Consider the following 25,214-nt stretch of genomic DNA (forward strand, 5'->3'; position numbering starts at 1 on the left):
ACGAGTCCTGCGTTGATGCAAAACTACGTGTGCACAGCCTCATTCATTAAGTGGAGGCTCTCATGGGAGAGGCAGATCCAGGAACTGAATCAGGGGTGCTTTCGGACTGTAGCCCTCACACAAGCAATGACCTCAGTGTGGGGGTTGGATGCGGTATCAAGTCTCCCAGATGGGTGCCCAGGCACCTCAATATGGCGAAAAAGTTGCCTGCCCTCGTTATGGACTCCTCTCTCTCGGTGCCCCAAACGAGGGTGGCAATTTCTCCATCTCTCTGCCAGTCACGGCACCATCCTTAAGAGCCTGTGGCAACAGGGGCATGCCCAACCATGTTGTTAAGTGCACCCTCTCAGACAGAACCTACTCCGGCCCCATTGGTCAGAGGACAACCGCCAAGGTCATCTGGGTCAACAAGGCATTAAGGTCAGCAACCTGCCATTCCTGGACCCAATACCCCCCTCACGTGTCACCACCACTACCCTTGTGAGACAAGGCAGTAATTGTATATTGCCTCTGTCCTCGGATGCCTGAGTGGAGTCATCAGCCACCGTTTCAAGGGACAACACCCCAAGTCACCCAGCAACCATCCATCAAGATGACCAAAATGCTTTGCCACCTGTGAGTGGGAGCTGCCAGGGTATCTCGCACAAACCTGTAGAATCTGGGTCCTGTGGTTGCAAAAGATTTGAATATTCCTAGAGTGAAACCTCTTCCTCGTGACAAGGAAGGACTGTTGGCACCTTGGTCACCACATGGGTGTAAACAATGGCACACTGGATTTGGAGATACGCTATAATTGACACAAAGCCTCTGGCTAGCTCAGTCTGCCGAGCTTGATCTGCCCTGAAATGGATGCATGTGTTTACATGTTTAAACAGAGCATCAGTCACCAGCTTGACACAACTATTGGAAGGCTCCGCAAAGATCGCCCACTGATCCTTGGAAACATCCAGAGGCATAAAAGTTAAGGGATACAGTAACCTTCAGGGCCACGGACATTGGACGTCCACTCCCTCAGTTGGAGGGTACCTCCGGCCTACTCATCTGGCAAATTAGCTTAACGGCTTCCTTTGAAAGCCAGAGTTTCCTGCTGCACTGGATTGCTGCCTGTACACCGTGCAGCTGGATAGTGGCGTCTTCTGTAAGGCTGTCCTCCTTTCCCACCCTGCTGGTCCCGAATGCCCTGTTCCCTCCCTCTGAAGTGACCACCTGGCCTTCTCTCTCTTTGGCTCGTCTTCCTCCTCAGAGGGGCTCCATGCTAAATAGACATGAACAGTCTGCAGAGATGCAAATGGGGCTGACCCACGCACAAAGGATGAAATGTCACAAGACTGAAATGCCCTGAAAACTCTAAACAAACCTCAAAAGTAAGCCATGAAAATGGTCACAATACTCTACAAAGAACAATACAGCACAGGAACAGGACGTTCAGCCCTCCAAACCTGTGGCGACCATAGTACCTGCCTTAAAGGACAGCACAGTAGCACAAGCGGATAGCACTGTGGCTTCACAGCGCCAGGGTCCCAGGTTCGATTCCCTGCTGGGTCACTGTCTGTGAGGAGTCTGCACGTTCTCTCCGTGTGTGTGGGTGCGTGGTTTTCTTCCGGGTGTTCCGGTTTCCTCCCACAGTCCAAAGACATGCAGGTTAGGTGGATTGGCCATGCTAAATTGCCCTTAGTGTCCGAAAGGTTCGGAGGGGTTATTGGGTTACAGGGATAGGGTGGATGCGAGGGCTTAATGTAGGTTGGTGCAGACTCAATGGGCTGAATGGCCTCCTTCTGCACAGTATGTTCTTTGTAATTAAAACAGTCTGCACTTAAGAGTGCGTATTCTTCCATGCCCACCCTAATCATATATTTGTCTAGATGTCCTTTAAATGCCACTATCGTACCTGCTTCCATCATCTCCCCAGGCAGCGAGTTCCATATATTTACCACCCTCGTTCATAAAAAGCTTGCCCCACCCATCTGTCCTAAACTTTTCCGCACGCACTTTAAACCTACGTCCCCAGTACTGGACTCTCCTACCCTAGGAAAGAGCATCTGACTATCCACTCTGTCCATGCCACTCAATCTTGTAGACCTCCATCAGGTCGTCTCTCAACCTCCGTTGTTCCAGTGAGAACAGACCGGGTCTATCTAACCTCTCCTCATAGCTAATACCCTCCATACCAGGCAACATCCTAATAAACCGCTTCTGCACCCTCTCCAAAGCATACACATCCTTCTGGTAGTGTGGTGACTAGAATTGTACACAATATTCCAAATGAGGCCTAACTAAGGTCCTGTACAGCTGCAACATGACTTGCCAATTTTTATATTTAATGCCCAAACCGATGAAGGCCAGCATGCTGTATGCCTTCTTGACCACCTTATCCACATGCTTTGCCACTTTCAGTCATCGGTGGATATGCACGTTCAGATCTCTCTACCTGTCAGTACATGCAAGAGTTGTACCATTAATTGTGTAATTCCTACACGCATTGGACGTTCCAAAGCGATTGTCCCACACGACACACACACACCAGGTGGGAACCAGAGCGTTAGTTTAGAAGGTGTAATAATTGACGGGGAAGTAGAGAACAAATTTAATAGAACAACATCACCCTGTCTGCTCAAACGCAGTGGTTTGAAGTGTATTTGTTTCAACGCCAGAAGCATAGCGGGTAAGGCAGATGAACTTCGAGCACTTATTAGTACTTGCAATTACAATGTTGTGGCTATCACAGAAATGTGGTTAAAGGGCAGGATTGGGGTGGCAGCACGGTGGTGCAGTGGTTAGCACTGCAGCCTCACAGCGCCGAGGTCCCAGGTTTGATCCCGGCCCCGGGTCACTGTCGGTGTGAAGTTTGCACATTCTCCCCGTGTCTGTGTGGGTCTCACCCTCACAACCACAAAGATGTGCAGGGTCGGTGGATTGGCCACGCTAAATTGTCCCTTAATTAGCAAAAAAAGAATTGGGTACTCTAAATTTATTTTTAAAAAATGAAAAAAAGGGCAGGAATGGCAGCCAAACGTTGGAAGATATAGATGCTTTAGGAGAGATAGAGGGGAATGTAAAAGGAGTGGGGGAGTAGCATTACTGGTTATGGAGATTATAGCCGTACTGCAGGAGGACATCTTGGAGGGTGCATACAATGAGACAATCTGGTTAGAGCTCAGGAACAGGAAGGGGGTAATCACATTGTTGGGTGTTTATTACAGGCCCCCCAACTGCCAGCACGAGATAGAGGAGCAGATAGGTAGAGATTTTGGATAGGTGCTAAAGTAACAGGTTGGTGTGGTAGAGGATTTTAATTTCCCCTATATTGACTGGGACTCACTTAGTGCTCGGGGTTTGGATGGGGCAGAGTTTGTAAGGAGCATCCAGGAAGCCTTCTTGATGCAATATGTAGATGATCCAACGAGGTAAGGGGCAGTACTGGATCTGGTATTGGGGAATGAGCCTGGACAGGTGGCTTGAGGTTTCAGTAGGGGAACCATTTGGGAGTAGTGACCATAATTCCATAAGTTTTAGGGTACTTCTGGACAGGGATGAGGGTAACCCTTGCGTTAAGATGCTAAACCGGGGAAAGGCAAATTATGATAACATTAGACAGGAATTGAAGAATTTGGATTAGGTGCGGTTGCTATGTAGTAAACCAACATCGGACATGTGGGAGTCTTTCAAGCGACAATTGATTAGGATTCAGGAACATCATGTTCCTGAGAGAATGAAGGATAAGTATGGGGAGTTTAGGGAGCCTTGGATAAAGAGAGATATTGTGAACCTCGTCAAAAAAAAAGAGACTTTTGTACAGTCTGGGAGGGTGGGCACAGTCGAAACCCTTCAGGAGTATAAAGAAAGTAGGAAGATACAGAAGCGGGAAATTAGGAGGGCTATGAGGGGTCATGAAAAGTCCTTGGCAAGTGGGATTAAGGTGAATTCCAAAACTTTTTATTCATATGTAAAAAGCAAGAGGGTGGCCAGGGAAAGGATTGGACCACTTAAGGACAGTGGTGGTGGTGGGGTAATGTATGTGCTGAGCCAGAGGAAATGGGTGTGGTTCTAAATGTGTACTTTGCATCAGTGTTCACTAAAGAAAGGGATTTTGTGGAAGATGATTCTTGGGTCGGGTGTGTGGACAGTCTGGATCATGTTAACGTCAAAAAGGAGGTGGTATTGGGTCTTTTAAAAGATATTAAGGTAGATAGGTCTCCTGGGCTAGATGGGATTTATCCCAGAATACTGAGGGAACCAAGGGAGGAAATTGCTTGGGCCTTGACTGACATCTTTGTATGCTCATTGGCTACAGGTGAGATCCCAGAGGACTGGAGAACAGCTAATGTGGTACCGCTGTTTAAGAAAGGTAGCAGGGATAATCCTGGAAACTATAGGCCGGTGTGTCTCACGTCGGTAGTAGGTAAATTATTTGAGAAAATTCTCAGGGACAGGATTTATACCCATTTGGAACAAATGGACTCAAGGCACTTTTATCTCAGCCTTGATGTTACCCGTCATTGCTTTTAGTTCCCTGGTTGGGAACGTCTTCCATCCATTGCCTGGCCGGAGGGGGGTGGGGGGGGGGGGTTTCGCTTCCTGGATCACCAGTCTTCCTGGCATTTTCATCGTCAATGCCATCGTTGAGGGCGAGGGGATGTTTAAGTCCAATTTTGCGGGCTAAATTCGGTCAAAAGCGACTATTTCGTCGTTTTATGGAGTCACCTGATGTGCGACAACTCAGCACATCCCTGTCACCGAAGTCAGATTAATTAGAGTTTCAATCCTCTCATTGAGCTTCCTAATTGCTGGTGGAGGTGCATCCAATTCAGGTTTGTGCCTGTTGGCCAAAATATGGAGTCTTCTCGTGCAATTTCACATGCTTCTGGGCCAGGCACACATCTACCCGAGCACCATAAAATTCTGCCCTTGGTGTGTGCATCAAATGTATTGTTTGATATTGTTGACTTGACAGAAGTAGGTAAGTGAACCAGTAATGATTAATTCTCACTGTCAAGGAAACAGTAAGTTTGCAAAAAAATATGTGCTTTTAACTAGATTAATTGTCAAGCAAATAACAAAAGCAAGAGGGCAGGATTTTTCAGGTCCAGACATTTCCACCCGAGGTTAGTTGACCTATCAGTGGTCCAAGAAATTGTCGGCCCATCCCTAGTCGATTCTCCAGGCAGGCGGCACCGGAAGATTTACCTTATACATTATAATCACTCACAGAAACATACAAATAAAATAGAAGGAGCAGGAGGCCATTCTGGTCTCAACTACTTTCTATGGTCGTGGATCCACAAATTCCCCACTTTCTGGGTGAAGAAATTTCTCCTCCCCTCAATCCTAAAAGGTTTACCGTATCCTTGAACTATGACACCTAGTTGTGGACTCCCCACCATTGGGAGCATTCTTTCTGAATCTACCCTGCCTAATCTGGGTTTCTGAGATTCCCCCTCACTCTTCTAAACTCCAATGAATATAATCCAAACTGACTTAATATCTCAATTTTTTTTAAAAATAATTTTTATTGAAATTTTTACAAAATACAAAATATAAACATCTTAACTCTATTAACATACAACCGCGGTAACACCCCATGAACAATACCCCCCCCCCCCGCCCCCGCCCCCCCCCCCCCAGCTTCAAGAGCAACTTCAAACAAAAGGAAAGAACAAAAACAAAGAAAAAGAAAAAAGAAAAAAACAAAAAAAAGAGAGATAGCACCCTCCACAAACCCATGTGCACAGTTCTCCCTCCCCCCAATCCTTAACCCCCCCGGGTTGCTGCTGCCATCGGCCTATTTCCCTACCTTTCCGCCAGGAAGTCCAGAAAAGGCTGCCACCGCCTGAAAAACCCTTGTACTGATCCCCTCAGGGCAAATTTCACCCTCTCCAATTTAATGAACCCCGCCATATCAGAGATCCAGGCCTCCATGCTTGGGGGCCTCGCATCCTTCCACTGGAGCAAGATCCTCCGCCGAGCTACTAGGGACACAAAGGCCAGAACACCGGCCTCTATCGCCTCCTGCACTCCCGGCTCCACTGCAACCCCAAAAATTGCGAGTCCCAGCCTGTCTCGACCCTGGATCCCACCACCCTCGACACCGTCCTTGCTACCCCCTTCCAAAACTCCCCCAACGCTGGGCACGCCCAAAGCATATGGGCGTGGTTCGCTGGGCTCCCCGAGCACCTGTCCTCTCCCCCGAAAAACCTGCTCATCCTCGACCCAGTCATGTGGGCCCTATGCAGCACCTTGAACTGTATGAGGCTAAGCCTCGCACAGGAAGAGGAGGAATTCACTCTCTCCAGGGCATCCGCCCACGTCCCCTCCTCAATCTCCTCACCCAGCTCCTCTTCCCATTTACCCTTCAGTTCCTCCACCGAGGCCTCGTCTACCTCCTGCATTACCTGGTATATGTCCGAAATCCTCCCTCCTCCGACCCACACCCCCGAGAGCACCCTGTCCCGTACCCCACGTGGGGGCAACAAGGGGAACCCCTCCATCTGCCGCCTGGCAAACGCCCTAACCTGCATGTACCGAAACATGTTCCCCGGGGGGAGCCCAAACTTCCCCTCTAACTCCCCCAAGCTCGCGAACCTCCCCTCCACAAACAGGTCCCTCAACCTCCTAATCTCTGCCCTGTGCCAGCCCAGAAATCCACCATCAATGCTCCCTGGGACGAACCGATGGTTCCCCCATATCGGGGCTTCCATGGAGCCCCCCATTTCTCCCCTGTGCCGTCTCCATTGCCCCCAAATTTTGAGGGTAGCCGCCACCACCGGGCTCGTGGTATACCTCGTTGGAGGGAGCGGCAATGGCGCCGTTACTAGCGCCTCCAGGCTCGTGCCCACACAAGACTCCGCCTCCATCCTCTTCCACGCTGCCCCCTCCTCGTCCATTACCCACTTACGCACCATCGCTGCGTTGGCCGCCCAGTAGTCCCCACAGAGGTTGGGCAATGCCAGCCCCCCCCCTATCCCTGCCTCGTTCCAGGAACACTCTTCGAACCCTCGGAGTCCCATGCGCCCACACAAATCCCGTGATACTCTTGTTGACCCTCCTAAAAAAGGCCTTCGGGATAAGGATGGGGAGGCACTGGAACAGGAACAAAAACCTCGGGAGCACCGTCATCTTGACGGACTGCACCCTCCCCGCCAGTGACAGCCGTAACATATCCCATCTCTTAAACTCCTCCTCCATCTGCTCCACCAATCTTGTGAGGTTGAGCTTGTGCAGGGCTCCCCAGCTCCCCGCCACCTGGACCCCTAGGTACCTGAAGCTCTTCCCTGCCTGCTTCAATGGGAGCCTACCAATCCCCTCCTCTTGATCCCTCGGATGCACCACAAACACCTCACTCTTGCCCAGGTTCAACTTATACCCCGAGAAACCCCCGAATTCCCTAAGAATCCTCATCACCTCCGGCATCCCCCCCACCGGGTCCGCCACATACAGCAACAGGTCGTCCGCGTACAGCGACACTCGATGCTCCTCCCCACCCCGCACCAGGCCCCTCCAGTTCCCTGACTCCCTCAGTGCCATGGCCAGGGGCTCAATCGCCAACGCGAAGAGCAAGGGGGACAGGGGGCACCCCTGTATATCTCCTCAATTGACAGTCCCGCCGTCCCAGGAATCAGCATGGTAAACCTTTGTTGCACTTCCTCCATAGCAAGAACATCGTTCCTCAGAGAAGGACACCCAACACTGCACACATACTCCAGGTGTGGCCTCAGCAAAGCCTTTTACAATTGCAGTAGAACAGCCCAATTCCTATATTCAAATCCTCTCGCTATGAAGGCCAACATACCATTTGCCTTCTTTACTGTCTGCTGTACCTGCATGCTTACTTTCAGCGATGTACAAGGAAACCAAGGTCTCACTAGAGTATCCACCTCTCTCAATTTGCACCCATTCAACTCATTAATGGATGAAACACTTTAGGGAAGGCAGTGGCGTAGTAGTATTATCGTTGGACTAGAGACCCAGGGTAATGCTCTCGGGACGTGGGTTCGAAACCCATCAGGGCAGTTGGTGGAAATTGAATTCAATAAAAATCTGGAATTAAGAGTCGAAAGGGGACCATGAAACCATTGTTGATGGTCGTAAAAACCCATCTGGTTCACTAATGTTCTATAGGGACAGAAAATCTGTCAACCTTACCTGGTCTGACCTATATGTTATTGCATGTGGTTGACTCTTAAATGCCCTCAGGGATGGGCAATGGCCCAGCCAGCAACACCCACATCCCATGAATGAATTAAAAATATAATAAATCCTGATACTTTAAAAATACATGTGCATTTTCGAGAAGACAGATGTCATGTTCTGTAAACTACTTCTGAACGTAATGAAAAAGAGTAAGATGTCAGAAACACATACAGCTCCCAGTTTATTAAAATAGGTGAATAGTGCCAGCCAGAAAATAGCGATTTTTTTTTTCAGAATTGACTGTAGATGTGTCCAAACCTCCACTTTGATACAAAACATTGGTTTAACAAAGAAGGGTTTCTAAAGAGATTGCAATAATCTGCGTTTTTCTGCAAAATACAAGACACCATGATCATTCATACAGTTCACACATTGCCATTTCTTATTACATTCATCTGAAAACATTCTTACGCAGTCAATTAATCAGCAAAACCTTCAGAGAACCAAAACTGAGGCTCATGAAGTGCCAAATAGGCAGTACATTGTGCACTGTACAAACCAATGCATACTGTACCAGGGTTAGAATCGTGATCTGCTAATGTATTTAAAATTCCGATTAATAGTTTGAAACAACATATTTTTTTTGAAAAACTAAGCAACCTGTAGCTAGTTTGGTTTGAATGCACCTACTCTAAACAGGAAGGTTGGTAGTGCTGCTTCAGCTGGATAGTCCACATGGAAATTTATTTCTAAGGAAGTAGATAAAATGAAGTAACAAAGTGAAATAAAGCACATTATCAAATTGTTTATTGATTTGAAGACATAAGGGATCAAAATTTAAAGAATTCAAAAGTAAACTGTTTTTTGTCCCACCACAAGATATTTTCTTGGGTTCAGTCAGGTCCGAGAGAGGCGGCGGGGGGAGGAGGAGGAGGAAAGAGTCCCATGCAGGGGTTGGCCTGAGTGTTTGCAATAGTTACCCAGAAACTAGAAGTTCTATTTCTCAATCAAAGGTGGTATGGGAACACAGTGCTTGAGGGGACCATGGTTTCCCAGTGTTTCATTGCTGTATGAGGTTAGAGAGAATCTCATGTGAAACAGCAACAGCTATACTCGCTTTGATAGGTCACTTTTAATGTTTCGGAAAAAAGTGGAATAAGATGATAACTAAGATGCCACTGATACCAATCACTTGATGCAGGAGAAGATCTTCAACCTTGCTTTACGTTTTGAGGACAGCACACACTCCGATGAAGTGCCAGAGATCTTCAAGCCCACTGAGGAGCAATTTCACACTGAAGAGTGTGTGCAAATTAAACCACAGCTTACTGAAAAAGATATTCCTTTATTAGCAGACAATCATCTTTTTTTCTTCAGCATATTCTTCGTCTTTCTCTTTGTCCATCTAATCTATTTATGGATGAGACATTACTTAATGCTTTGCTCATTGCAACAATAGAAGTTTGTAGATCCTCTACAGCTATCCAAATCTTCACAGAGTTGAACAAGCTTTATTCTTTGAAGCATGTGCAGCAGGCAGTCCAACCTTTCCCCGAAGTACCAAAAAGTGAAATAAATTTTTTTTTTAAAAATGAAAATCTCTGTTCATCACCTTCATACTGCAGAGCAGAAGCAGAAATCTCTGTCAGAAGGTGGGCATGGTGTCTTCGAAGGAAATTATTCTGGACAGCATGCATCCTGTGTGTGTCCTCAAAGGGTGCCAACAACACAGTTAGAGATTGACAACACTGGTGTAAGGGATGATGAAGGGCAGATGTATAATAATCTTTGTCACAAGTAGGCTGCAATGAAGTTACTGTGAAAATCCCATAGTCGCCACATTCCGGTGCGGGTTCGGGTACATAGAGGGAGAATTCAGAATGTCCAAATTACTAACAGCACGTGTTTCAGGACTTGTGGGAGCACCCGGAAGAAACCCACGCAGACATGGGGAGAACATGCAGACTCCACACAGACAGTGACCCAAGCTGGGAATCAAACCTGGGAATCTGAAGCTATGAAACAACAGTGCTACCCACTGTGCTACTGCACTGCCTAAGCCACACATAGGAGAATGAGTTGGAAATACTACGTGGATAAAGACGCCATTGGAGATAAAAAGGGTGAACTTTGTGCGAAAGAGCTATGTCACATTGATTTTACTCACTAAGAGGTGAGTATGAAGCATTTCAGAGATGTCTTGGTCTTATTTGACAAAAAACAAAAGAAACGTACAGCACCTTGGGGCTAGCACTGCTGCTCACAGCTCCTGGGATCCAGGTTCAATTCCAACCTTGGGTGACTGTATGGAGTTTGTACATTTGCCATGTCTGCGTGGGTTTCCTCTGCGTGCTCTGGTTTCCTCCCACAGTCCAAAGATGTGCAGGTTAGATGGATTGGCCATGCTAAATTGACCCTTCGTGCCAGAAGGTTAGATGGGGTTACTGGGATAGGATGGAGGCGTGGGCTTAAGTGGGGTGTGCTTTCCAAGGGCCGGTGCAGTCTCCATTGCCGAATGGCCTCCTTATCCACTGTAAATTCTGTGATTCTATGAGGAACAGGCACTTCGGCCCTCCAAGCCTGCGCCGACCATGCTGCCCGTCTAACCTAAAACATTCTACACTTCTAGGTTCCGTATCCCTCTATTCCCATCCTATTCATGTATTTGTCAAGACGCCCCTTAAACATCACTATCATACCTGCTTCCACCAACTCCTCCAGCAGGGAGTTCCAGGTATCCACTGCCCTCTGCGTACAAAAACTTCACGCGCACATGTCCTCTAAACTTTGCCCCTCGCACATTAAACCTATGTCCCCATGTAACAGACCCTTCCACTCTGGCTTCTGACTATCCACTGTCCATGCTCCTCATAATTTTGTAGACTTCTATCAGATTACCCCTCAACCTCCGTCGCTCCAGTAAGAACAAACCAAGTTTATCCAACCTCTCCTCATAATTATGCCCTTCATACCAGGCAACATCCTGATAAACCGTTTCTGTACCTTTCCAAAGGCTCCACATCCTCCTGGTAGTGTGGTGACCAGAATTGAATACTGTATTCCAAGTGTGGCCTAACTAAGCTTTGACAAAGGGTCATCTGCCCTTGAAATGTTCTCTCTTTTCTCTCCCGACAGATGCTGTCAGACCTGCAGAGATTTTCCAGCATTTTCTCTTTGATGGCCTAACTAAGGCTCAGTACAGCTGCAGCACGACTTGCCAATTTTTGTACTCAATGCCTCGTCCGATGAAGACAAGTATGCCGTATGCCTTCTTGATTAACTTTTCCACCTGCGTTGCCACTTTCAGTGCTTTGTGGACCTGCAGATCCCTCTGCCTGTCAATTCATCAGGGTTCTGCCATTTTCTGTATATTTCCTACCTGCATTAGACCTTCAAAAATGCATTACCTCACATTTGTCCGGATTAAACTCCATCTGCCATCTCTCCGCCCAAGTCTCCAAGTGATCTATATCCTGCTGTATCCTGACAGTCCTCATCGCTATCCGCAATTCTACCAACCGTTCTGTTGTCCGCAAACTTACTAATCAGACCAGTTACATTTTACTCCAAATAATTTATATGTACGACAACAGCAAACATCACTAGACACAGCCCTCCATTCAGAAAGGAATCCTTCCACTACGACACTCGGTCTTCTATGACCGAGCTCTGTATCCATCTTGACAGCTCTCCTCTGATCCCGTGTGACTTCATCTTCTGTACCAGTCTGCCATGAGGGACCTTGTCAAAGGCCTTACTGAAGTCCATGTAGATGGCATCCACTACCCTACCTTCATCAAATCATTTTTGTCACTTCCTCGAAAAACTCAATCAAGTTAGTGAGACACGTCCTGCCTTCACAAAACCATACTGCCTCTCGCTAATACTTCCACTTGCTTCCAAATCGGAGTAAATCCTGTCTCAAAGAATCCTTTCCAATAATTTCCCTACCACTGACATAAGGCCTGTAATTTCCTGGATTATGCTTGCTACCCTTCTTAAACAAAGGAACAACATTGGCTATTCTCCAGTCCTCTTGGACCTCACCTGTAGCTAGTGAGGATACAAAGATTTCTGTCAAGGCCCCAGCAATTTCCTCCCTCAGTATTCTGGGGTAGACCCCATCAGAACCTGGGGATTTATCTACCTTAATGCTTTTCAAGATGCCCAACACTTCCTCCTTTTTGATCTCAATGTGACCCAGACGATCTACATGCCCTTCCCCAGACTCATCATCTACCAAGTCCTTCTCTTTGATGCAAAGTACTCACTTATTACATTTACTTTTGTAAATAGTCAGCAAGTAAGCATATGTTTTGAAAAAAAAAAGATAATTGCCACCAGCAAGATTTCTTTTAGAGTTAGAAACTAATGAATTCAGAGGTTAAACCCACAATAGAAAAAGAATATTGAAGGCAGAAGGAAAGATAAAAGCTGAAGGTACCTGGGCAAGGGGTCAGTCAAAGGACTGGGATGGCGATGAACAATATGTAACCTGATATTGAAAAACTGAAATGAATGAAAATCGCTTATTGTCACGAGTAGGCTTCAATGAAGTTACTGTGAAAAGCCCCTAGTCGCCACATTCCAGCGCCTGTCCGGGGACGCTAGTACGGGAATTGAACCGTGCTGCTGGCCTGCTTGGTCTGCTTTAAAAGCCAGCGATTTAGCCCTGTGAGCTAAACCAGCCCACCAACCATCTATTGGAATAGATGGTGCATGGAAACATACTGCAAGAGATGACAAAGTATTGGGAGGCTTGGCTAAGGAAGGAATTGAAAACAAGGATGGGAATTTTAACATCAACTTGCTAGGACAAATGGTAATGTGTGGCAGGGAATCTGGGATCCTTTGAATGAATTGCAACTTGTGGAGGGTTGGAAAAGGACAGCATTTTAGAGATGTCAAAACAAAATACTGAAGATGCTGAAAATCCAAACAACATTTTGGGAATAATTAACACATCTGGCAGCATCTGGCAATAGCAAAATATATGTTTACAGTCAATTATCTTTCAAAGAAGTTGAGCCTTGAGCTGGTGAAGTCATGGACTTGTGCAGTGGTGGTAATTGTAAAGAATTGGAAGGAGGCAATGATGTAGAGAGAAGCAAACGTGGAGAGAAAGCAGGGCTTGTGGCCATGTTGTATGTCAAAGCTATTGAAGTCTCAGGTAGCAGCTAGCAAAGAAAATGGAGTTAAGGCTAAAGGCATGCAGGCAGGAACCAAAGAGACTGACTTTGGATATGTTGGAGGAAATTTTAGTTCATCTGTATCTTGGGAGTTGGCAGTGTGGGCTGATAGAGGAGGCAGAGGTGTTGAGCAGTGTGCTGCCAGCGTTATGTAGGCTGATGCCATGCTGCAGTTTATGGGTAAGCGTGTAAACATCAATGATATAGTAAGAAATCAGATTGAACTTCTCGAACTAGCAGCAAGCCAACTATGTATTACAGTAGATTAGAAATGAAAGGGTGGTTGGATATAGTGCAGGTCTTGGGATGGAAAAATAGACTGATGGGGATTTCTGAGGTGCAAGTCAAGATGGTAATTTAATTGAAATAAATTGAACAGATAAAAGAAAATTATTAAAGACGGTATGGTGGCACAGGAGCAGCACAGTGGCACATGGGTTGGCACTGCTGTCTCACAGCGCCGGGGATCCAGGTTCGTTCCGACCTCGGGTGACTGTGGAGGTTTCAGGTTCTCCCCATGTCTGCGTAGGTTTACTCCCACGGTCCAAAGATGTGCAGGTTAGCTGGATTGGCCATGTTAAATTGCCCCTTAGTGTCCAACGGTTAGGTGAGGTTACAGGGATAGGCCTGGGTGGGATGCTCTTTCGGAGGGTCGGTCCTGACTTGTTGGGTCAAATAGCCTCCTTCTACACTGTAGGGATTTTATGATTCGAAGATCTTAAGAGGATGCTCCAGGTGCAAGAAGTGTCAGATTTCACAATCTACTTTATCCATAGTTGTTCAAGATACTTTGATTTATGCACAGAATGTTTTGATCAAAGAAAAATAACTTCATTTATATTACAAATTTCACAACCTTGGATTGTCAAAAAGCACTTAATTATTTCTGAAGTACAGTTACTCATAATGTAGGGAAGTATGGCAGCTAATTTCTGCACAGCAATGACCCACAATGAGCAATGAGATTAGTGACCAGATAATCTGTTTTTAGTGATGCAAATCAGGACATTGGGAGAATTCCCTTACTCTTCTTTTTGACAGTGGTACGGGATATTGAGGTCAAAGAGTCATTCAGCCCATCGAGTCCATACCAGGTCTTAGTAGGGCAATCCAATTGGTCTTATTTTCCCACAATTAATGGATCATTCAAAAGAGGACACCTCCAATGACAAAATGCTCGCTTAGTGCTGAACTAAAGTGTCAATAAAGAGACTGTAGGTCAAAGCTGGAGCCAAGGCAACTGAGTCTGCTGAGGCAGATCTTTTGACCTTTAGTTCCGTTGTTGCACTAGAAGTTGAAGCATTTAATAAGTAAAATAGTGTGAGTGCTGGAAATCTGAAGTAAAACAGGATGCTGGAAACATTTTGCAGATCAGGCAGCACCTTTTTAAAAAAAATTGAGTGCCAATTCATTTTTCCAATTAAGCGGCAATTTAGTGTGGCCAATCCACCTACCCTGCACATCTTTGGATTCTGGGGTGAAACCCACGCAAACATAGGTAGAATGTGCAAACTCCACACGGACAGTGACCCAGAGCCAGGATCAAACCTGGGACCTCAGTGCCATGAGGCAGCAGTGCTAACCACTTTGTCGCCATAAGGTAGCATCTTTTTTGACTCGTTTCAAGGAATGTAGGTTTTGCTGGCTATGCCAGCTTTCATTGCCCATCCCTAATTGGCCCCAAAAAGGTAACGGTGAGCTGGTTTCTTGAACCGCCGCGGTCTGTGTGGTGTTGGTGCACCCAGAGGAGAGAGTTCATGATTTTGACCTCCCAAGAATACCGACGGAAGAAGAGATACTGTTGAAGAGCTATACCCGAAGAAACACTCTTATTATGTTGAAGAATCAATATACAAAGGTTGTTTTTGCACAATTAGTAGAAACATTCAATAACAAACAGTTAAATGGTGTTTCTATTTCATTTATGTATACATTTATTATAATGGAGGTATTCCCTTATTCAATGAGTATTTAAGTCTTATCTTTTCTGTCAATTTTAATAGAAAAGTGATACAGACCCCTCCTCTCAGTCCCCCCACACACCCCCACTTCCCCCCGCACCCACATACACACCCACCCAAGTCCCCCCCCCCCACACACCCACCCACGTTCCCCCCTCTCTCTCTCACAACCCCCCACCCACGGCTCCCCTCCCTCTCACACACCACCCCACCCAACCCACAGCTCCCCTCCCTCCCCCCCCACCCACGGCTCCCCTCCCCCTCACCCCCCCCCACAGCTCCCCTCCCTCTCACCCCCCGCCCACAGCTCCCCTCCCTCTCACCCCCCGCCCCCCCACCCACACAGCTCCCCTCCCTCTCACAACCCCCCGCCACCCATGGCTCCCCTCCCTCTCACAACCCCCCCCACCCACGGCTCCCCTCCCTCTCACGACCCCCCCCCCACCCACAGCTCACCTCCCTCTCACCCCCCCCCCCCAACCACGGCTCCCCTCCCTCTCACCCCCCCACCCACGGCTCCCCTCCCTCTCACCCCCCGCCCACAGCTCCGCTCCCTCTCACCCCCCGCCCACAGCTCCCCTCCCTCTCACAACCCCCCCCCCCACCCAAGGCTCCCCCCCCTCTCCCCCCCCCCCTCTCACCCCCCCCCACAACTCCCCTCCCTCTCACCCCCCGCCACCCCCACCCACACACAGCTCCCCTCCCTCTCACAACCCCCCCGCCACCCACGGCTCCCCTCCCTCTCACAACCCCCCCACCCACGGCTCCCCTCCATCTCACGACCCCCCCCCCCCCACGGCTCACCTCCCTCTCACCCCCCCCCCCAACCACGGCTCCCCTCCCTCTCACCCCCCCACCCACGGCTCCCTCTCACACCCCCCCCCACAGCTCCCTCTCACACCCCCCCCCAAACCCCCACCCAAGGCTCCCCTCCCTCTCACACACCCCCGCCCCCCCACCCACGGCTCCCCTCCCTCTCATACCCCCGCCCCCCCACCCACGGCTCCCCCCTCTCACACCCCCCCACCCACAGTTCCCCCATCTCTCACAACCCACCCCCCCACCCACGGCTCCCCCCTCTCTCACCCCCCCCCACCCACGGCTCCCCCCTCTCTCAACCCCCCCCCCACCCACGGCTCCCCTCCCTCTCACCAGCCCCCACCAACCCACGGCTCCCCCCTCTCTCAACCCGCCCCCCCCACCCACGGCTCCCCTCCCTCTCACCACCCCCCACCCACCCACGGCTCCCCCCTCTCTCAACCCGCCCCCCCCCACCCACGACTCCCCCCTCTCTCAACCCGCCCCCCCCACCCACAACTCCCCTCCCTCTCACACCCCGCCCCCCCCCACCCACGGTTCCCCTCCCTCTCACACCCCGCCCCCCCCACCCACGCTCCCCTCCCTCTCACACCTCCGCCCCCCCACAGACGGATCCCCTCCCACTCACACCCCCGCCCCCCCCACCCACAGCACCCCCCTCTCACACCCCCCCCACCCACGGTTCCCCCATCTCTTACACTCCCCCATCCCCGGCTCCCCCCTCTCTCACACCCCCCCCCCCCCACCCACAGCTCACCCTCTCACCCCCCCCACCCACGGTTCCCCCATCTCTCACCCCCCCCTCACCCACGGTTCCCCCATCTCTCACCCCCCCCTCACCCACGGTTCCCTCATCTCTCACCCACCCCCCCACGGTTCCCCCATCTCGCAACCCCCCACCCACGGTTCCCCCATCTCGCAACCCCCCACCCACGGTTCCCCCATCTCGCACCCCCCCCCCCCCCACAGCTCCCTCTCACACCCCCCCCACAGCTCCCTCTCACACCCCCCCCAAACCCCCACCCAAGGCTCCCCTCCCTCTCACACCCCCACCCCCCCACCCACGGCTCCCCTCCCTCTCACACCCCCGCCCCCCCACCCACGGCTCCCCTCCCTCTCATACCCCCGCCCCCCCACCCACGGCTCCCCCCTCTCACACCCCCCCACCCACGGTTCCCCCATCTCTCACAACCCACCCCACCACCCACGGCTCCCCCCTCTCTCACACCCCCCCCCACCCACGGCTCCCCCCTCTCTCAACCCCCCCCCCACCCACGGCTCCCCTCCCTCTCACCACCCCCCCACCCACCCACGGCTCCCCCCTCTCTCACCCGCCCCCCCACCCACGGCTCCCCTCCCTCTCACCACCCACCCACGGCTCCCCCCTCTCTCAACCCGCCCCCCCCACCCACGACTCCCCTCCCTCTCACACCCCGCCCCCCCCACCCACGGTTCCCCTCCCTCTCACACCCCGCCCCCCCCACCCTCAGCTCCCCTCCCTCTCACACCCCGCCCCCCCCCACCCACGGTTCCCCTCCCTCTCACACCCCGCCCCCCCCCACCCACGGCTCCCCTCCCTCTCACACCCCCGGCTCCCCTCCCTCTCACACCCCCGCCCCCCCACAGACGGATCCCCTCCCACTCACACCCCCGCCCCCCCACCCACGGCTCTCCCCCCCCCCACCCATGGCTCCCCCCTCTCCACACCCCCCCCCCCCACGGTTCCCCCATCTCTTACACTCCCCCATCCCCACCCACGGCTCCCCCCCCTCTCACACCCCCCCCCCACCCACAGCTCCCCCCTCTCACCCCCCCCCCCACCCACGGTTCCCCCATCTCTCACCCCCCCCCTCACCCACGGTTCCCTCATCTCTCACCCACCCCCCCACGGTTCCCCCATCTCGCAACCCCCCCACCCACGGTTCCCCCATCTCGCAACCCCCCACCCACGGTTCCCCCATCTCGCACCCCCCACCCACCCACAGTTCCCCATCTCGCACCCCCCCCCACCCACGGTTCCCCCATCTCTTACACCCCCCCCACCCACACCCCACCCCGGCTCCTCCCCCCCCCACACGGCTCCCCCCTCTCTCACACCCCCCCCCCACCCACGGCTCTCCCCCCTTCTCTCACACACCCCCCCCACCCACGGCTCTCCCCCCCTCTCTCACAACCCCCCCCCCCACCCACGGCTCTCCCCCCCTCTCTCACAACCCCCCCCCCCACCCACGGCTCCCCCCCTCTCTCACATCCCCCCCCCACCCACGGCTCCCCCATCTCTCACATCCCCCCCCACCCACGGCTTCCCCCATCTCTCACCCCCCCCCCCCCCCACGGCTCCCCCATCTCTCCCCCCCCCCCCACCCACGGTTCCCCCATCTCTCACCCCCCCCCCCACCCACGGTTCCCCCATCTCTCACCCCCCCCCCCCACGGTTCCCCCATCTCTCACCCCCCCCCACCCACGGTTCCCCCATCTCTCACCCCCCCCCCACCCACGGTTCCCCCATCTCTCACCCCCCCCCCCCACGGTTCCACCATCTCTCACCCCCCCCCCCACGGTTCCCCCATCTCTCACCCCCCCCACCCACGTTCCCCCATCTCTCACCCCCCCCCCCACCCACGGTTCCCCCATCTCTCCACCCCCCCCCACCCACGGTTCCCCCATCTCTCCACCCCCCCACCCACGGTTCCCCCATCTCGCACCCCCCCCTCACCCACGGTTCCCCCATCTCGCATCCCCCCCTCACCCACAGTTCCCCCATCTCGCACCCCCCCCCCCCACCCACCCACCCACAGTTCCCCATCTCTCACACCCCACCCACCCACGGCTCCCTCCATCTCTCATACACACACACACAGCCACAGCACCCCCCCCCCCCTCGCACACACACAGCCACAGCACCCCCACCCCCCCCTCCATCCTCCCCTCACACACACCCAGACTCCCCTCGCTCTCATACACCCATACTTCTGCCACACCTTGTCCTGGTCCTCAGAGTCTGCATTCCCTCTGCTCAATGGCTGTGGTTTATCTCTCTTTGCTATGTGCTCCACTGTCCGGTCACCTTCTCTCTCGCCCTGACTTTTCCGCTGACGTGAATTTAACTCCATTTTAAGTTGACCCAATCAGCAACGGACATCCCAGTACAGTGGCTGCTGATGTGGTGGACTCTCAACTGCCCTCTGAAATTACCTAACAAACTAGGGCAGCACGGTAGCATGGTGGTTAGCATAAATGCTTCACAGCTCCAGGGTCCCAGGTTCGATTCCCGGCTGGGTCACTGTCTGTGCGGAGTCTGCACGTCCTCCCCGTGTGTGCGTGGGTTTCCTCCGGGTGCTCCGGTTTCCTCCCACAGTCTAAAGATGTGCGGGTTAGGTGGATTGGCCATGCTAAATTGCCCGCAGTGTCCTAAAAAGTAAGGTTAAGGGGGGGGGTTGTTGGATTACGGGTATAGAGTGGATACGTGGGTTTGAGTGGGGTGATCATTGCTCGGCACAACATCGAGGGCCGAAGGGCCTGTTCTGTGCTGTACTGTTCTATGTTCGATGTAAGCTGCCCAGTTCAGGGGCAATCAGGGTTGGACAACAAATGCTGACCTTGCCAGCTATCCCCACATCTCATGAAACAGAAAAAAAAAAATTCATCCTCAGTTGGCCAGCCATGGTATTTCAGCCAAATTCCTATGCGGCATAACCGCTTCACACACTCTAAAACATGGCAGCTACAGACAAAAGTTGAAATTTGTGAAAAACATCCATCATCAATAACCATAGGAAATCCCATCACAGGACAGCTAAACCCAACATCATCCTGTTGCTGCCACTAAAGGGACAAAGGTGTTGTTCATTAGTTCAGATATGGAGATAAAGCAAATTAGACAAACTCGCATCTGCCAGCCATCAAATCTCCCAACCAATAAGACGCACCGTAATCCAGGCCAGTATATTTGCAAGTAGGAGGAAGTCAAGAGAAGATAAAAGAAACAGGGGCACTGCACAGAAAAGACAGCTAACCAAAACTCAAACCATTAGTTTATAGTTGGGAGTGAACAAAATAAGAAGGGATATTATTCAATAAAAGTAACAAACGGAGGCACAGGCCACATAAGGTGCCGCTGTTGTATCAAGATTCCCTCCCTAAAAACAGCAATCAGAACTACTTCACTTCGTCAAATCTGTGGTGCCCTCGACTCAAACATTGTTGAGGTAGACTATGCCCATTCACTAAGTAGTTGGGAGTAATGACCCATTATTCAAATGAGTGTGCACAGTTTTATTTGGTAATTTTGATAGATTCCTCACAGGATTGGTAGGGCGCAAAAGAGGCCATTTAGCCCATCTTATCTGCACCGGCTCTCCGAACGAGCATGATGATTTAGCGTTGTTCCCCTTTTTCCTGTACCCCTGCACATTGTCTCTAATAAAATAATCATCTAATGCCCTCTTAAATGCTTCAATTACAATTGCCTCCACCACATTTGAAGTCAGTGCATTCCAGACCACTAGTTGAGTGAAGATGTTTTTCTCACATCATATTTGCTTCTTTTGCAAATCACTTCAAATCCATGTCCTCTCACTCTTGATCTTTTCCCGACTGGGAACAGTTTGTTCCTATCTTTTCAGCCCCGTATCTAAGAAAGGATGTGCTGGCCTTGGAGATGGTCCAGAGGAGGTTCACAAGAATGATCCCTGGAATGAACAGCTTGTCATATGAGGAATGGTTGAGGACTCTGGGTCTGTACTCGTTGGAGTTTAGAAACAGCGATGAGGAGGAATTTCTTCAGCCAGAAGGTGGTGAATCTGTGGAACTCTTTGCCGCAGAAGCCTGTGGAGGCCAAATCACTGTGTCTTTAAGACAGAGATTGATAGGTTCTTGATTAATAAGGGGATCAGGGGTTATGGAGAGATGGCAGGAGAATGGGGATTAGAAAAATATCAGCCATGGTTGAATGGCGGAATAGACTCGATGGGCCAAGTGCCCTAATTCTGCTCCTATGTCTAATGGTCTTACCTACACTCTACAACCCCTTAATAATTTTGAACATCTCTATCGAGTCTCCTCTTGCCCTTTGTCTCTTCAAGGAGAACAGTCCCAAACTCTCCAATCTATCCTCATTTGTTTCAGATCCCTGGAAGCATTCTTGTAAACCTCTTCTGCATGCTCTCCAAAGCATTCACATCCTTTCTGTATTATGGAGCCCAGAACACTACACAATATTCTAGGTGATGTCTAACTAGTGTCTTGTGTAAGTTCAGCATAACCTCCTTGCTCTTGTACTCTCCACCCCTATTAACTAACCCCAAGGTACCCCATTGCTAACTGCTCTCTCTCCATTCTTCAGTCAATTTTACATCCACATCGCTGCTGTCCCTTTTTATTCCACAAGCCGTAACTTTTCTCACAAGTCTGTTGTGTGACACATTATCAAATGCTTTTTGAAAGCCCATGTACACCTCATCAACCTTTTTGGCTACCTCATCAAAAAAACTCCAGCAAGTTTGTTAAACACTACTTCTCCTTTAGAAATCCATGCTGACTGTTCCTCATTAACCTTCATTTTTCCATGTGACTACTAATACTTGAGGCCCCCCCCCCCCCCAGATTAAACTGTCTAGTCTATAATTGCTGGTGTCATTTTTCTAACTTTTGAACAAGGGTGTAATATTTACATTTCTCCAGTCCTCTGGCACCTCCCGTGTCTTTTATCTTAATCAATTCTCTAATAGCATTGGTGTGTGAAGATGCGTGTTATTAAATGCCCCCCAGTCAGTGTGATGTTAATTCACTACCTTGCATAGGAAAAACATCATGTAGCCTGGAGATAAAGACACCTGTAGAAAGAGGGATTTGTTAACATCAGCAAGAATACACACTACCCCCAAACTCCAACTGTATAGCAAAGATGACCCAACCCAAAAACACCTTCAGGAGGTGGATTAGCCCAGAGCACCTTTTGGAAGCATATTAAATAACTGTCAGAAAATGTACAATTTGACAATATTGTGCTGAGGATGTAGACAACTTTTACATCAATATCAAAAGCAATTGTTTTGTTTCTGTTTGAAGGATTAGAAGTATTTCAAAATAAATAAAAAATACAGACATATGTAAACGGTTTCACCAATCTATTAGACAATCAATTAGATAGTTCCTATAACCTACTGAGCATTGGGTTCATTTTAATAGAATATAATTTCATCACCTACAACGATTTAGAAAATGAGTACCAATGTCCATTAAGATACAAAGATAAACAGTATATACACACATATGTATATATGCATGCACACACATACTACATGTATATTACTAACCTGACCAAGTCAGTCATACAGGATCCTACAACCACTACATCATAAACCATACTATCAGAAGGAAGGTTTTCTGGGAATGACATGTTTAGCAAGTGTTTTAAAGTACAGTAGTGGGTAGCCGAATCTGCACCGCAACACCAATCACTCAGAGCAACAGCAGGTGAAAAGTCCACAACAGGCGACCATGGTTGCAGGAGGACCCCGTCGCACAGTGGGCTGCATTATTTGAGCTAATTAGATGGTTTTATTTGAAAAGAAAACGGAAAGGGGTGGCTATAAAGAAGTAAAAAGGACCCTTTTATTAATACAAATTGTTCTGCCCGAGAAGTATACCTATAATTATATATACATATATACACACACACACATTAAACATAAGTGGATTAATCAGGCAGCTGTTTGGACGGCTGTAACGCCCTGCCGACCGTTGGAACCGGTGTGGTTGAAGAGCGCGAGCAGCCAGCCGGCGGCGCGAGGCAGTGGGGGTGGGGCAGGGCGTGGTGACTCTGGTTACTGGACGCTCTGTGTTAATGGGACTCGCGGGTCGGTCCCAGGCAGGTACCTTAATCCTGCTCGCTGTCTGTACGGGATATAATCCCGCCGCCATGAATCGCTCTTCATAGAGCTTCTTGGAGGCCCAGTTGCTCGCTGTTTTGTTAGTGTATAAGATTGACTGTTGTTGACACAACATAAAATCTTCGCTTGAAATTGAATTTTTTTTTGAAAGGGGGGCGGGCGGTTGTGTGCAGCTTGGACGCAACGATTTTGCACCGTATGAGGAGGAGGTGGTTTCTGCAGCCGTATCTGTTCACCCCCCCCCCCCCCCCCCCGCCCCGGTGTCATTTCCTGTAGTTTAAAGGACGAACACACTTCATTTCCAAGCAGTTATTGCAAACATCCTGGAAACGTTAGCCGTGACATTTTGTCCTCGGCGGGATTGACGCAGGTGGCAAAGATCTGCGCATATGGAAGCTGCGTTGGGGTTTCAGAGTTGACCTTTGGGTCACACACACACACCGATTTATTCACTGAAACTTTTTTTGCATGAGGGTCACTGGGTAAATCTGTAGTGAGGCGTGGTTGCATCATTGCAACGTTTTGAATCTATTCTTACACACATTCCCCATCCCTGTAATTAATTCCCTTGTCAGAAATAATCAAATATTCCTCTGGGTGCCCATCACACACGATAATGTAAGTCTGTCGGCGTTTGGATAGCTGTGATATTTTTTAAATTATTTCCCGGCCCTGGGTCCCTGTCTGTATGGAGTTTGCACATTCTCCCTGTATTTGTGTGGGTCTCACCCCCACAACCCCAAGATGTGCACGGTAGGTGGATTGACCACATCTTTTTATTAAAACAGTAAAAAATATATACAAGGCCAAACGGTACAAACACTAATTTTGTGTTGGAGAAACAGGGTACCCTCCCCTCAGTGCCAACATACAGGGAGGGAGGTGGAGACTCTTGATTACTAAAACAGTTCACAAACACATTTCTACAAAAAAACAAATGGTACAAGCACTAAACTCTGCGCTGGAGAGACCAGATACCCTCTCCATGAAATTGCCTCTTAATTGGAAAAAATGAATTGGGTGTTTGTGTTTTAAAATTTTTTTTTGCAGAGTATGGGCACCCCTGGACCTCGCAGCATTTATTGACCATCCTTAATTGCCCTTGAAAGTTAGTGCTGAGCTGCTGCCTTGAATCGTTGTAGCCCCTGAGTCAGAAGGTTACTCCTATCAGAATTTCCAACTGGTGACCTGCTCTTGTAGCACAGTATTCATGTAGCTGGTCCAGTTAAGTTTATGGTCAATGGTAACCCCCATCATGTTGATAGTTGGGGATGTAATAATGGTAATACCATTGAATGTGTACCCACAATGCTGTTAGGGAGGGAGTTCAGGATTTTGATCCGGGAGTGGTGGGTAGTTATATTTCCAAATCAGGATGGTGTGTGGTTTGGAGGGGAATGTGCCGGTGGTGGTGTCCCCACTTATTTGCTTCTCTTGTCCATCTGGGTGGTGAGGGTTTAGAAAATGTTGCCTTAGAGGCAAGTTACTGCAGTGTGTCTTGTCTATGGTACACATGGCTGCCACTGTGCGTCGGTGGTGAAGGGATTGAATGTTTTTGGTTTGGATGCCCATCAAGCAGGCTGCTTTGTCCTGGATGATGTTGAGCTTCTTGAGTGTTTTTGGAGCTGCACTCATCCAAAGGGAGAGTACTCCTTTACACTCCTGACTTGTGCCTTGTCGATGGTGCACATGCTTTGGGGAGTCAGAAGGTTACTCCTATCAGAATTTCCAACTGGTGACCTGCTCTTGTAGCACAGTATTCATGTAGCTGGTCCAGTTAAGTTTATGGTCAATGGTAACCCCCATCATGTTGATAGTTGGGGATGTAATAATGGTAATACCATTGAATGTCAAGGACTGATGGTCGGATTCTCTCTTGTTGGAGATGGTTATTGCCTGACACTTAATGGCATGAATATTACTTTCCACTTATCAACCCAAGCCTGAGTGTTGTCCAGGTCTTGCTGCCTATGAGCAAAGATTGTTTTAATATCTGAGGAACATAGAACAGTACAGCACAGAACAGGCCCTTCGGCCCTCGATGTTGTGCCGAGCAATGATCACCCTACTTAAACCCACGTAACCCGTATCCCAACAATCCCCCCATTAACCTTACACTGCGGGCAATTTAGAATGGCCAATCCACCTAACCCACACATCTTTGGAGTTGCAAATGGTGCTGAACATTGTGCTGTCATCAGCAAATATCCCCACTTCTGACCTTA

General features: G+C 49.8%; 2 protein-coding genes across 9 annotated transcripts in view; one reads left to right on the forward strand and one right to left on the reverse strand.

Moving 5' to 3' along the window:
• rbks (ribokinase) overlaps positions 1–22,621 on the reverse strand; it is a 235,241-nt gene extending 212,620 nt beyond the window's left edge. For all 5 annotated transcript variants that reach the window (XR_005460906.1, XR_005460904.1, XR_005460905.1 and 2 more), the window contains exon 1: positions 22,414–22,621. Coding sequence is in view for 2 of the 5 variants with exons in the window: in XM_038799063.1 (XP_038654991.1) it covers positions 22,414–22,496 (83 nt within the window). In the remaining 3 variants the exon portion in view is untranslated. The remainder of the gene's footprint in view (positions 1–22,413) is intronic.
• Positions 22,622–22,806: 185 nt separating this feature from the next.
• The window catches only part of babam2 (BRISC and BRCA1 A complex member 2), a 318,522-nt gene continuing 316,114 nt past the window's right edge, over positions 22,807–25,214 (forward strand). For 3 of the 4 annotated variants that reach the window (XM_038799057.1, XM_038799060.1, XM_038799059.1), the window contains exon 1: positions 22,807–22,971. The gene's annotated coding sequence lies outside the window, so the exon portion shown is untranslated. The remainder of the gene's footprint in view (positions 22,972–25,214) is intronic. The other variant, XM_038799058.1, reaches the window with a different exon arrangement.

The sequence above is a fragment of the Scyliorhinus canicula genome, chromosome 6 (assembly GCF_902713615.1).
Source record: "Scyliorhinus canicula chromosome 6, sScyCan1.1, whole genome shotgun sequence".
In the NCBI taxonomy this organism is placed as follows: Eukaryota; Metazoa; Chordata; class Chondrichthyes; order Carcharhiniformes; family Scyliorhinidae; genus Scyliorhinus; species Scyliorhinus canicula.